At 40.8% G+C, this 14187-nt stretch overlaps 1 protein-coding gene across 3 annotated transcripts; it reads right to left on the bottom strand.

The window, feature by feature from the left end:
* Nucleotides 1–426: 426 nt before the first annotated feature.
* Nucleotides 427–14148, bottom strand: ASMT (acetylserotonin O-methyltransferase). Of its 3 annotated transcripts, none has more exons than XM_071455175.1 (8): nt 12729–14148; nt 6494–6668; nt 5147–5276; nt 4387–4455; nt 3741–3859; nt 2818–2958; nt 1481–1603; nt 427–1073 (listed from the first exon to the last, which is right to left on the bottom strand). In XM_071455175.1, the coding sequence occupies exons 2-8, from the start codon at nt 6663–6665 to the stop codon at nt 862–864; spliced, it is 966 nt and encodes a 321-aa protein (XP_071311276.1). In that variant the 5' UTR covers nt 6666–6668; nt 12729–14148; the 3' UTR covers nt 427–861. The 3 variants fall into 3 exon arrangements, with proteins under 3 accessions (XP_071311276.1, XP_071311275.1, XP_071311277.1); XM_071455174.1 differs by lacking the exon at nt 12729–14148 and adding an exon at nt 8011–12711; XM_071455176.1 differs by lacking the exons at nt 2818–2958; nt 12729–14148 and adding an exon at nt 8011–12711.
* Between the last annotated feature and the right edge of the window lie 39 nt (nt 14149–14187).

The raw sequence follows: 14187 nt of genomic DNA on the forward strand, positions 1-14187 counted from the left end.
GTGAACTATATCAAGCTCCTCTAGTATCCAGCTTAATGGGCAAATGCAATTACTGTTCCAGAAAAAACTGCAGAGTGATTTTTAGTGCCTTCTCCAAATGTTTCTCACTTCAGTAATGTATTATTCTGCTTCCAGGAACTGCATGGGTAATGGCAGACTGTGTTTGATCAAATGATTTAAAGAAATGGCAGGAGGCATGAAGTAAGGACAACCCAAGTACATAACAAAATGACTTCACAGCATCATCTTCCTACCTGTCTTGTAATAAGAATCCCTGGGCTTCAACCAGTCACTAAAGTACAACACTTTTTCATAATTTAAATCAAAGTCCAAAGGAAATAAAAAATTAATGTATTTTTTCATGCAAACTCCCCAAGGCTCAGACACGATTTCTCCTGGAACTCCGAAAAGACCATAAAGGAGACATAATTTGTTCTGGTTTTATTGTATGAATATTTCAGGAATAAAAATGCAGGCACAAAAGCTCAGTACAGGGATTAGTTTTGTTTTGCAGGAACTCAAGTACAAATTCAGCTCTGCTTTTGTCTGATACAGTGTTAAAAAAAAGAGAGACTGATACAAGCTGAAGCAGACACACTGCACATTTCTTTTGTGGATTGTTTCTTGTGGAACAGGTGCTGATTTCTTTCTTTTCCTCCCAGATCCAAAGGCAAGCCAAACCCGGCTTCCAAATTTGTAATGCATGCATGCTAAGATCTGTTATTAGTGAGTCTTTTGACAATGTATTACAAAAAAGGTTGGCAGCCTTAACTAGAAGCTAAGCTGATCATTGCCCACTAAGAAGAGAATAGCACATTTCTCAACCTCTTCTGTTTTGTTACATACATAAAACATGTACTACTATTTCCTTCCTAAAACAGCATCATAGAGTTTTCCAGTCCTCTTTACTTGAATCACTCCAAAGCCAGCTGCCTCCAGGAGCTTGCTGTACTCTGCTGCTGTTCTCTCTTTCCCTTCTGTCTGGACCAACATATTCATGGAATACAGTTGGGTTTCTACAGGCCCACTTTTATCTTCATTCAGAAGGGATTCAACCAGCAGCACTCCACCACCTGGTGGAGAGAAGAGAAAGAAAACACACCCTGAGAAATGAAGAGGTGAGCTATTTTTGAGCTGTTACTAGGACAGATCCTAATGTGACTTTCAGGAAGAAGCAGTCTCTACATTATGTCACATTTTAGCATCACAGAAGACAATGAAAAAGCCAAAGCATCAGAGGATATCTTTGCTCAGCTATGTTGGTACTGACATCCCAGAACTGAAGGAGGTGCTGTGGCTGGGATGGAAATTTCCCATTTTCCCCAGCTAAAAATTTACAGGAACTTACTGATTTTGTTTTGTAGCAGTGCTTTTGAAATTCTGAGGCTTCATTGTGATGCTTAATGGGATTTTTTGCTGTGATGCATACACCTATCTAAACAATAGTAAGTCTCTTTGCTCTTCAAGAGTTCACACCTACCAGGTTTGCAAGCTTTGTAGACTTTTGCCAGCAGTTGTTTGCATTTGTCATCATCCCAATCATGCAGTATCTTGGATAAAATATACAGTTCAGCTTCAGGTATTGAATCATTAAAGAAGTCTCCTGTAAAGCAAGAATACATGTATTATACAAATTCCCACAACACTGAGAGCTGAGTTATGCAAATATTTTCAGTTCTGTTCAATTCCAGGCTTGCAATGTCCTTCAGACATATCAGACAGCAATGGAGGTAACAGGTGAAAGTCCTCTGTTGCACTGCATAAGGAATTTTGCTCTTGATCAGTCTCAAGAAGGTCTCAAACCTGTAAAGGCAATAACTAATCCTGAAACAGACTGATGTACAGGAAAGCATTTCAGTTTAGGTTTTCCCCAATGACAGAAATTCAAATTCATACTGCACTAAGGACATAGGTTCACACAGTTCCTGTCATGAGAAAGAAGGAAAGAATATTGCCTTCTCTAAGAAAGTTTTCAAAGAGAAAACTTTGGTAATCACAGAGTAACTTCATAAATCCATAGGTAAAAGTACCCATCTCTCACCTCCTAGCACTAGCTTTGCTATTCCTTTTGTTTAGCGCCTGCTGTTCTGCATTCAGAATTTTTTTTCTCAGCATTTTACTTTGTCATTTCTTCTCCCATTTTGTTGCATCTTTGTTTTTATACACTCCCTTCCCTCCTCAAGGCTCCTTTTCTCTCTCTCAGCTTTGAGCAATTTTAAGCACTTCCAGCACTTTGAAGACTTTTGTAAACATTAAAAATGAGATCTCCCTATACTCATTTTCTTCATACATAGTACAAAGACTATGCAGGATCAGTAGCCTGGACAAGAGGAATAGGAGCTAGCTCACCCACTTTCATGCTTTAAAATATCTTAGGACTTGAAGATCAATCAGTTGTGACCAGAGAAGGAAAAACACTTGTTCAGAGCAGACCTGGCATCCCTCACATCTGCCAGGAGGTTTGCACAGGAGAAAAGGGGAGCGTTAGGAAAATTTTTAACAAAGCATAACAGATTTCAAAATTGCATGATGCTTTTTTTTTTTTTCCTAATGTACCAAGAAATGAAATAGTTCTCTTTAGGAGTTAATGTTGCTGAATAACTAACTGAGTTGTGTCTCTGACAGCTGCTGGTGGACAACTGGGACAGCTGCAGAGCCAGGCTGGGGAGGCTGCAGCCTGAGAGCTGCATAAGGGGCAGCTGGAGAGCTGCCCATAAGGGGCAGCTGGAGACCTGAGCCTCCAGAATGACACCTCTAAGCAGAGCCAGGGCTCTGGAGCCACAGCTGTGACAACACCACACCACTGTCCCCACCTACCTTCATGGAAAGTGATCTGACGCTCCTCGGGGGAAACAAACTGTTCTTTGGCCACCTGCACAACTTTGGGTAGGTCATAAATTGTGACGGTAGAATTTGGATACAAAGAAACACACTCTTGGGCCAAAGCTCCTCCACCTCCTTTGAGGACAGGAAAAGAAGGTCAGTACTGACACAAACCCAAGCTGTTCAGTGATACCCCCATGAAAGTATATAGGCAAGGGTGCATTAGGCCTCATGGAAGCTGGCAATGTACATATGCACCCCTTGAGACACCTCCTCCCATGTGTTGCTGGGAGAGAAGAGGAAGGGCAGGGGAAGTCACTGTCTCCATGTGTTCTGCAGGAAGGTCTGGGGCCTGCAGCACCCAGGCATGTGGGGTCAGCTCCTGCCCTTACTACTCCTACACTCCCTCCTAGCCAGACCAGCTGCGGGTGCTGGAAGGTGAAAAATGAAAAACAGTCACTAAACCAGGCTCTGGGAAAGGAGTGAGGGAGCCAGGAGGGAGCCTGCCTTGTCCCATGAATCCTGGCAGCACTCAGCAGTGCTGGGACAGCAGGGTGCTCCAGGATAAGAGGCTGTAGGCAGCACCTCAACAACAGTGACTGCAGGGGAAGAAGGAAAGAGTCTGGCACTGCAAGAACGCAAGCAAGACATGAAAAATGCTAAAGCTGCCACATCCACAAGGGGATGAGTGACTGCTTACATAAATCAGACTGTAGAGAAAAACATTCAGCTTTCTAATGCTGTCATCCCTCTCACATTTCTGTTTTTAACCCAACCAAATCAGTAAAATTCTCCTTATATTGCTATGTCCTGCTTTCCATTGTTTTGCCCAACATATAACATAAGAGTTGTTTTCCTCTGCAGAGCTTATAAAAGGCAGTTCAGAGTGTTGTTAAAGAAGATCTTCTGACACTCACCTCCCAGGTCATAGATCTGCCTGAAAGGGGAAAGGTCAAATGCAGCAAGAACATCTCTGCCACATATACTCCATACTGAGTTCTGGCCAGCCATGAATTTCAGCATTTCTTCATCTGATCTAGCAAGGCAAACAGAGACAGCACAGAGAGAGGGTTCCTTACCACATCCTCAGAGATCCCTATAATATAACTGCTGCTACATGTTTTAGCCTAAACAAAAATCTCTGGTTTTATTGACACAGAATATGTCCTCTTTGCATATAAACCTACCTTGAATATTACTGTATCAGGAGTGTACAGCTATGAATTCATGCATTTAAATAGGGAATTAAGACTAGTGAAATCCAACAGTGTATTATGCTGCTCATTCTAAGAATTTCCAAGGGACTTTTTTTTCTTCAACTACTATTGCCTCTGTCAGAGATCTGTGATTTTTTCAGGTTAGGAAATTATATACTTCTATTCAAAATATCAGATAGTGTCCCAGTAATTGATATTGTTGAGAAGTAAAAACATTGCATGAGGAATGACATTGATGAGAGGAATTGTCACCTCATCATATTTAATTGTTCTGAGTCATAATTAAAAACATTAGTTTTATCCACAACAAGAAGAATAAAATTTCTATAAATATTCAAATGATTACCTGTACATTGCTCCAAATGGGTCTTTAGATGAAACACCAAAAGCTCTTTCATATTGGTTTCTTCCTTCTCTAAAAGAGCAATTGAAAAAGCCTATGAGAGTGCTAATATATTTCTCAACCTCTCTCAAGAATGACTGGGTCCTTTCAAGGTCAGGGTGGGATGGCACTTTGAGCAATCTGATCTAGTGAGTGGCATCCATGGTAGGAAGGTAGGAACTAGATGATGAACTTTAGAGCCTCTTCCAACCCAAACCATTCCAGGATTCTATCATTTAAGGGAGCACACCTGAGGTAAAGATACAAGACTGATACAATCACCATCATCTACACCATGTTTGGTCATCAGTTGCATGGACTGGAACAAGTGAGACTCCAGACCCCTATTAAACTGCCCCTATAAACTTTTGAAACAGAAGGACATTTAGCCACCACTACTCATTATTTACTTTGTTGATGCCACATCCAGTAAGATCCATGTAATGATAAACTGCTTTACTGAAGGTGACACATAAAGAAATCTGATTTCTGGATCATCTCTACAATGACGGGGAAAAGGAAAACAAGAACATACACAAATGGAAAACAAGGGGGGGAGGGGAAATGGCACACATATGGCCATGTTAACAGCTGAATTATCTGTTGCTTTTAATTTCTGAGAATGAGTGAACATCTTTACTGAGCTCTTCTCCAGAAACACACCACTCAGAGCAGTAACACAGATGCTGCAAAGCACCAGACAGCACACAGCACTCCTCCTTACCTCACAGCATCAGCCAGGTACTGCCAGCACAAGTAGACTGTGTTGGAATAATACATCATGATGTGATACTGAGATTTTGGACTTGATTTTGTAAGGTAGACATTGGAAATTTCTGTGTTTCTGTAGAGGGCTAAAGGGTAAAATAAATGTATTTACTAACATATATGATATATCACCTTGCCAAGTCTGTTATACAGCTTGGTGTTTATCACCAGAAGATGTCTATGCAGCCAAAGATAGAGCCACATTACTTCTACAACCAAAGCCTTCCACTGCAATGAGCAGTGGGTGAGGGCTGCTGAAATCTGTGTTGCCCCATTCTGTCTACATAAATACCATCTCCCTGTGCTTAACTCCAGCACCAAACATTTCTTTCAAGAAGAGCAAAAAAAAGCCTTTAAAAAAGTGTTGTAATTTACATATAGGTTTCTGCTCTTAGAGAAAGCTTTCAGTGTGCTCTATTTAAGTGAAAACTCTTTGCAGACAAGTCTTTTTCCTGATCAACAAGGTCAGCAAGTGGAGGGAAAGTCCCCAAAACAGCAGGCCAGCCACACCTACCCTCCCTCAGGTCACTAGGACAGGACCTTCTGCAAACAGAAGAATGCCTAAAGGACTCCCAGAAATCCCTCCCACTCCCTCCAATGCATCTGCAGTGGCATCACTCACCCAAAGGACTTGCATACCAAAGGAATATAAAAGATAGATTCTGCTCTCCCTAGACTCATTGGGCAACAACTATAATCCCTACAGCAGAGCATGCCAACACAAGGCAGAGCAGGGGACACAACCTGTGAAATATTAGCAGGTCCTGACCAGCTGTTGGATGGCTAGAGATCCTTTCTTTCCAAGTGGATTCCATGTTTCTGACATAAGGAAAAACTTTTATCACCTCTCAGTTCTGATCAACAACCTAACAAAATAGTTCACATAATGGTAAAAACCCTATGAAAAACAAAACCTCTTTTAAATCATGCTGTTACCATCCACCCTGGCATTTTGTTTTAAGTTTAAAATCCTGTCCATACCCCAGAGAGTTCTTGAGACAAGTTCCATAGAGCTTGTGGAGCTATCCTAAATATCTTTTCCAAAGTCACATGAGGCTCTTGCACAAAGACATTTATGGATATAGAGCCCTGTGCCTGTGTTTCATTTTATACTTGTGATCATGCTGACATTTGCCTCCTCTTTCAGCTGAAGAGTTAATCCCAAGAGTGATTCTATCCTTCTTCCAGCTACATTAACTGACTTAACATTTGGTATCACTTTTGCCCACACATCTTACCTCACTTTCAAAACCATCAGAGGTTTCAATCTTACAATTTATTTCCATTCCTCTGCTTTTATTACCTCCTTCTTGTGTCATCTCTACTGCCAAGAGCTTCAATCCCACACAGGCATCCAGCAATCTTCTCATCCCCATGGTGCTGGCACCCAGACCTGCAGCAATGGCATCTGAAGACAGAGGCTTTCCTGACTCCAGAAGAAGATCAAACACCCCCAACTCACAGGCAGTGAACATAACCTGGGAGCAGGGAAAGATGGCAGTGAGGGATTAGGTGAACGCACAAAGCCTACTGCATTTCACAAGCTGCTTAACTAGGGAAAGTATAAATTTAATGATATTTATTTCAGATAAACTTATATTTCATATAAACAAGTCCAATTATTAAATTGCAGCTTATCTGAGCACTGATATAACACACTATGCATGTAATGCACTCATTAGTCTTATTCTTTTTCCTTTTCCAGTGAAGCCAGCCAATACTTTTTGGCTTCCAAAAGTCCACATTTAGAGATCAGATTTTGTGTGTAAATGTCCCTGCCTCTTCCTTAGCTTAGAAACACATTCTCACAATATCCTAGAAAGAACAAAGGCAAGTCTGGGTGGGGGGTGCTTGTTGTCTGTTTATGTTTCTGTTCTTTAACTAAGGATTAGCGCCTGCTTCAGTGAACCCTGGAGAGTCTCTCATGGCTTGCAATAGGGGGAATATCCCAAACTAGGACCTTGTTTTCAGGGACTGATGTGAAGGACTACAGTGATCTTCCAGAAGCAGGGAGGTTCCTCTCATGCAGAAGAACTGCTGCATTTAACTAACAGAACTGCCCAGTCTTTCCCTAGAGTTGTTGAATTTCTCCAGCAACATTCATCAACCTTCGGACAAACACAGCTAACCATACATTAAAAAAAAGAACCAACCATCTTTCTTTAGCTATATACAGTCAATCTTTCAAGTATGAGCCTATTACTCTGGTCATATAAACACTCCTGAAACAGTAACAAAGACATTAATTTAACTGACTGCCTGTATCTACAATGATTTGAGCTACAATGATTCCTGTACAATGAAGCTCCTTTTACCCTGAGTAAGACCATGGTTTAACATGGCCAAAGTTGAAGTTGTTTCTCTAAAACATAGTACTAACAGTATTAATTTGGAAAGCACTGGGCACCTCTTTTTCTCACAAAGTGATTTTTCATTATCTATTTTTCCTCTATTTATTATCAGCTCTGCCTTTCAGGAGCCTAAGGTGCAGCAGTATTTGCACAACACAAAGAACATTCCTTCTGTTACCATGTTGGCCAGAGGATCAGCAAGGGACAATAGGAAAGTTAAGTAGTAATTGAGGAAAAAAACCATCCACTGCACTAGATATTATAATTTTATGCCCACGGGCTTAGGCAAATAACATCAGCAAACAATAAGAAGACTGAAATTACTAGTTTTGCCTTTGTGCCTTAAAAATATCTTTGCAAAAGCAGTCATTATAGCAGTGCTTTCACCTCTTCCAAAGACTTACATTTAGGACTAAAGAGAAATCCTTGAATATTTCTTTCTGCATACTCTAAGAGTTATATTTCTTACCTTTGAGATTAAAAATCCATTGCTGTATTGCATGATGATTTGAGGATAGTCAAGGTCTTCTGTGGAACCCATCTTCCTTCTGGACTGAGACACAGATTTCCTGGCTCTCTTAATTTAAATAAGCTTCTTTTCACCAAACACAAAGTACACCAGCTGATCCTCATAATCTTATTGCTTCTGAGAAACACACTGGTTACAAAACATGCTAGCTGAATTATTTGGCTTTGATGGGTCTTTCTGCCTGGTTCAACTGTTTCTTTGGATCTTCCATCATCAAGTATAAGGCTAAAGAAGCAGTGTGGATTAAAGCTTGTATTGTCAGTGCATCAGTCAGCAACACAGTGGTACCTCAGAAGCCCTTGGAAGCTTGTAACAAGCAAAACAGGAATCAGTACAGAAGAATACCAAGAACCTGAACTCAGTGCAATGCACCAGCATTCATAAACCAAAGCAGAATCTTACTTGGGACTTCAAATTTGCTGTGGGGACAGTCCAGGGGACCCTGGGCTGGCAGTAGGGTACACCTCATCCCTAAGTGCAGAAGCAGCAAGTACAAAGAGAAGCTGTAAGAATCTGTTGCTGTTTTCTTACTGTGATTAGTTTGCTCTGATGATGACCACTCAGAGGAAGCCTATGAGGAATTAAATCTACATTTTTTACTTTTCTGTATTTTGCAGGTCCTCCCACCCACCCTGATACCAGCTTAGAAAGGAATACCTGGAGCACCTCAGCAGGGGTGTCCTACCTGTACTTTGCCATGTTTTGACAGAGCAGGGTGCTGAAGGATGACAACACATTTTCATTTTCCAGCTGATTACTACAGTTTTCCTCCCCTTCTCTGCAAAACAAATCATGGGCAGCAGAAAGCCCTTGGGAAGAAACAAGGAAATGACTGCAAAGTGCAAGATGGGGCATGGATTTCAACTTCACACAGGACATATCTCATAGATTTTCATCAGAAAATTAAACCCCTGGATTACTTTCCTGAAATTTTGCTGCCCCACTGTTCATTTCTTGGTCTCTGTCTGACATCTTGCCCATCTCACCTCGGGGTAGATGTGGCAACACTCAGCTGAGGAAGATCAAGGAAAAGACTCAGATTTTATATCACACACTTAGTGGCCCTTCAGGAAACCATGTTAAATTAAACCTTATTTAGGTAGTACACTAAAGGCAAAATGTGACAAACCAGCATTTTTTCAGTGGCAGCTTTCTCCATGCTTCAGATTCCATTGTATAATGTTTCACTGCATCTGTACTTTCTAACTAAATTGTATATAATTGCACATCACCAGCCAAAGATAACTATTGTTAGCAAAAAAAAAAAAAAATTATGTTGTATGAAAGCTGTATGAAAATTAAAAAAAAATCTCTTCTAAAGGCCAATTCTACGTGCTTCTGAGAAACTGGTGTGATTTCATGCAAGCTTAAGGATTGCCCACTCCTGGGAACATAACAGCTATTCAGCCCCATAAATGCACTGCACTTAAGGCAAAGTTATTTGGTACATGAGTCTCCACTAATAAAATGACCACACAGTTGATTAAATACACTTGAAGTTCTTTTTTTCAATTTTAACTAAATCTGTCTGTTGAGGATACCAGTTATAATCATCTAATGGGATTACCACTAGTAGTGAGATATAGGGGAGGAGGCTTGCAGATAACCCACACCAGATTGAAAAAAGCCACATGCAGAAGCTGTTTCCAAGTAAATTGTTAGTGAGCCTTAGAGTTTAAGCTCCTTTTAAGCTAGAAATGCATTAATGAAGATGAAATTGCAATGGCTTGCTTTCTATGAAAGCCCTATCAAGATTTCTCTCATAGGGCTTACACCACATGCAGGCTAAAGCCCTTATTTTACCACCACAGTTCTTTTTCAGTGATGCATATTTCTTTGCCTAAATGACTCACTACAGTCAAATGCTACACAAAAACCAATTATGTCATTTTTGCATAACATTTGAAAGTAAGAAATTATCTATGAACAAAGGAGATTTAGTTAAATTAATGTGCCTGCCAGTGAGAAATCTTCTCACACAAAACCTTCCTTATAAGCAAAAATTACAAATCCCAGGGATGTGACCACAATGAGTTTCAATAATACCAGTAGGAAGCAACTGTGCCTTGCTATCATGACTAAGTCTCTAAGTATACCCAGTTAATAACACATGCCCTGGAAGGGCCCTAAGGTATTATTTTGTGGTCTGTTTTTAAACAATCCTAAAAAACAAAGATACTCAATATCATACTTTTTCTTTGAAATAGAATATCAAGTTTAAAATGCTCTTTTCTTCTTTGTAGCTTCTAATTATTCTCATATTTTACAACAGATGCATTTTCCTAGTAACATAACTATTATTTCCATCACTTTTGACACACATCGATTTTAGTTTTTCCTGTTTTCATCACATATACAAATAACAAATATTTGGAGTGGGCACAAAAACTTGTATATCCAGCTCATTTTCTAAGCAAACTCTCCCTTCTCTTTAGATTCACTTACAGTAAAAACTCTGAGAACATCTTTTAAAGTGCATCTCAGACAACCCAGAGTTGTTCTTGGTTTAACTTGTGGACAGCAAATAATCTCTCAACAAATAATTCAACTAAATAATCATTGAGATTTCTATCAGAGGAAAGTCCCAGCAGATTAGAGTCATAGTCATCCTGAGGATATGCAGCTACATCAGCTACAAGTGGTAGATGCAGAAACTTTAGAGAGAGAGACAGATGCAAGCAGAAAACCAACATGGATAGCAGCTGAGGCAGGCTCTGATTTCAGAATTTTCTTGTGTTCTGTCAAGCATCACAAAGGAAAACCATGGATACACAACTGCCTTAAACAGACCATTTAGAGGCTTGGCTTGGTTGGAGATGGCAGGAACACCTTCCTGCCCAGGGGAGGTGGTGAATAAATTCCTCATTTTGCCTTGCTTGTGCATGCAGCTTTGGCTTTACCTTTTTATTGTGCTTATCTCAATCCATGAGTTTTTTTTCACTTTTACCCTCACAATTCTTTATCCCATGCCTTATAGGGATGTGTGAACACTTGCATGGAGTCAGCTGCTATAAATCACAGCAGCAAGACATGTGCAATGAACAGAAAATATTTTTCCAGCCCTTCTCTTTTACAGGGAAGGTAGAAAGTAACAGGCACCACTAGGCAATTCCTCAGAGCGTTGACATGTCTGGGATCATATGCAGAATTGCAGGGAAAATCTAATGTGAAGGTGATCAGTTCTTGTTCAGACACTTTGCTGGCAGTGCCTGGGAGTGACATCCCTTCATATTGTCCTACAAGAAGTCCAGTATCATGAACAGCACACCTGAACATCCCATGCAGAGCAGGTAGAGCTCACCTGGCAGGTGCCACAGTGCACATGCAGTTAGATTAGTTATCAATTAGAGAGCAATTCCAATTAGCCTTAGCCCTTCAAAAATTTTAAAATATATGCTATGGCACAGCATTAGCCTGAGCTAACCTATGAATTTTTTTTTTTTTTGTCAGGCAGCAGGAGATTCAGGAGTTGCAGCATGTGAGGGGGTACCAGACCAAATTGATTTTCTGTGCTGCCACTGAAGAAGAAAGGATGGTGGTGCACATCCCTTCAAACAAGCCTCAAGAGCCCAGTATTAGATTAATATAGGACACTTGATTCATTCTGTGCATTCATTCAGATCTGAAGAATCAACGACAACTAGATTGCTGCTTTATACAAATGCTAGAGACAACTGCAAATTTACTGCAAAAGCAGCAGAAGATACTTTCTGCAAATAATATGCTGATTAGGCTTGGGAAAGGCCAGATCAACTGAATGTAAAGTAAGCTTACTGAAATGTGTATTGTATACAGAATAACCAAACCTCAGAAGCAGGATACCAGAGCAAGACACTGGCAATGCATAATAAACACAAATTTGATCTGTATTGTAATACAAGACATCAGTGGCCAATTTTGCCCATACATTTATAAATTATTTGCCAAACTAGTCGGTTTAATTGCTGTCTTATATAGAATGAAACAACATCTCTAGCTCTGCTATCAAACAGGAGCAGCCACAATAGTCTTTTATAAGATCCTATACAAGAACTGCCCTAAAGCTGACACTGGTGCCAAATCCAGGTAGTCCTGATCACCAGTCGACTCTCACTAGTTTGTCTTTATAGCCTTGCGGCACTGATAGAATCTTGTGTTCACAATTTTGGAAGCAACTGCAAAAATTCGCCTTTTCTCTGTCAGCTTTAAAGACGATGCTTCCAGGTAACATAACATATTTTTATACACATACCTAATTATGCCTATGTCTTTATTTTAGGACACTGAATAGATTACTCTGCAAAGGTAGAGCCAATTAGAAACAGCATTTGGATATGGTTACAGCTTTGGTATAATTTTTACTAATATAAATTACTGCTGGCAATTTGACTCACACATTATCAAAATTCCTTTACCACAGCAGGTAGTAATCAGTTGGAAAATATCACAATAATCATATTGAAGGGCTTTGGCCTTGCTGTTGTAGCAAAGCTGTCGTTTGACTAAGCTGCTTCCCAAGCCACCTAGTGCAGGCTGAGGCCAGGAGATAACAGGTCAAAAGGCTGGTACGTGCAGAGGCCCATCAGCCCTCAGACAGATACAAGAGGAGACATTCCTTAAGGATAAAACAGGACTATGCAGCAACACTGTTCATAGCAACAAGATCTTAGATTTCTTACCCCTTTGAGACTCCTGTTCTTCTTTGTTTCTTTGTTTCACAAGGGCTGCAGAAAAACCATTCCTGATTGCCACTGCCAACAGCTGTGACAAGGCAGCAGCACATGCAGAGAACACATGCACCAGCTTCTGCCCAGAAAAGGGAGCTCAAGAGCTTTGGCACACAAACTTCCTACCCCCTTCAGCTCAGATGTTGCTGAAAGCAGTCTGTGATTAGTTCACACCTCCAACAGGAAGAGGTCACATGCTCCCTTGTATCACTAGATGATCAGTACACTTTAAAACTCTATGCATCCTCAAAAGCAAATAGGGTTCCCACTTGATCCTGTCCTTCTGGCAAGGACATAAAGGAGACATTGTGGTGTCAGATGTGAAATCTCTCCTGAAGCCACATACAACAATTGAGGTCCATTCTCACAACCGAGAAAACTCTCCTCCCGCTTCATCATGTGAGTTAAGAATGATCAAGAATGACAGCAGAATACTGGAATAAACACTGGGCATTTCTTGGGACACAGTACATGAAATAGGGCTCAGAGGTCTCTTTCCCTGATGCCTAGACTTTCCAGCAGGCATAAACACAGGGCTGTAGCATGAAGTTGCCAAATCCATGGTTTAACAGGATTTACACCCTGTATTTATACCACACCAATCATGCTAAATGTGGACATTTTTCCACTAGTGAAGGAAATAACCTACCAGTTAAGAGTGAACCTGAGCTTTCCTCAGCAACAAAGCCTGCTGATTTTAAACTAAGCTTAAATTGACAGACATGGCTGCCTGACACAAGGCAAGAAGCTGGGTGAGCTCTTGACTTGGCAAGGGAAGATTTTGGAATGACACAGAAGAAACAATCCCTTCCCTTGACCAGATGGCAACACAGTAAATGATGTGCCCCAAGACACAGCTGGCCCACCTGGCTACACTGAAACCCATGTTCAATCTGCATCCATCACAAGCCCCAGGTCCCTTTCTGCAGGGCTGCTCTCCATTGTCTTGTTCCCCAGTGTGTGTGTATATCCAGAGCTGCCCCATTCCAGGTGTGGAATCTAGCATTTGCCTTTCATATGGCTGGTGATTGCCCCGCCCTCTGTCTATGCCTCTCTGCCTTCGAGGGACACAACAGCTCCTCACAATTTATTGTTGTCAATGTCTTGCCTTTTTCTGTCCACAGCTAGTACCTACAAAGATTTCAGCAGCATGGTCTAGTAAGAAACAAACCCACATGGATTCTGAAAGTAAAGCAGACACTCAGTCAGCCAAGGATCCAGCTGAGCTGAGCACTAAGGTGCTTCTCAGACACTCCAGGAAATGGATACACTTTGATTTCATGCATCAGGGTGAGGATAATGGCATCTGAAGGCTGTAGTTAAAGAGCACACATCCTGCTGAATTAAGAATTGACATAGCTGTAACATAAAAGGACCATCAAGAAGAGAAGCTTAACTTCATTCAGATGTG

Source organism: Agelaius tricolor, unplaced genomic scaffold, assembly GCF_023055355.1.
Source record: "Agelaius tricolor isolate 1412-34295 unplaced genomic scaffold, bAgeTri1.0.p SCAF_45, whole genome shotgun sequence".
Taxonomy (NCBI): Eukaryota; Metazoa; Chordata; class Aves; order Passeriformes; family Icteridae; genus Agelaius; species Agelaius tricolor.

Coding starts and splice junctions, on each gene's coding strand:
- ASMT (XM_071455174.1), bottom strand. CDS start 8,082: ATGGGTTCCACAGAAGACCTTGACTATCCTCAAATCATCATGCAATAC. Junction 5,277..6,493: donor AGAGATGACACAAGAAGGAG/GTAATAAAAGCA, acceptor TTTACCCTTTAG/CCCTCTACAGAAACACAGAA. Junction 4,456..5,146: donor TACCTGGCTGATGCTGTGAG/GTAAGGAGGAGT, acceptor TTGCTCTTTTAG/AGAAGGAAGAAACCAATATG.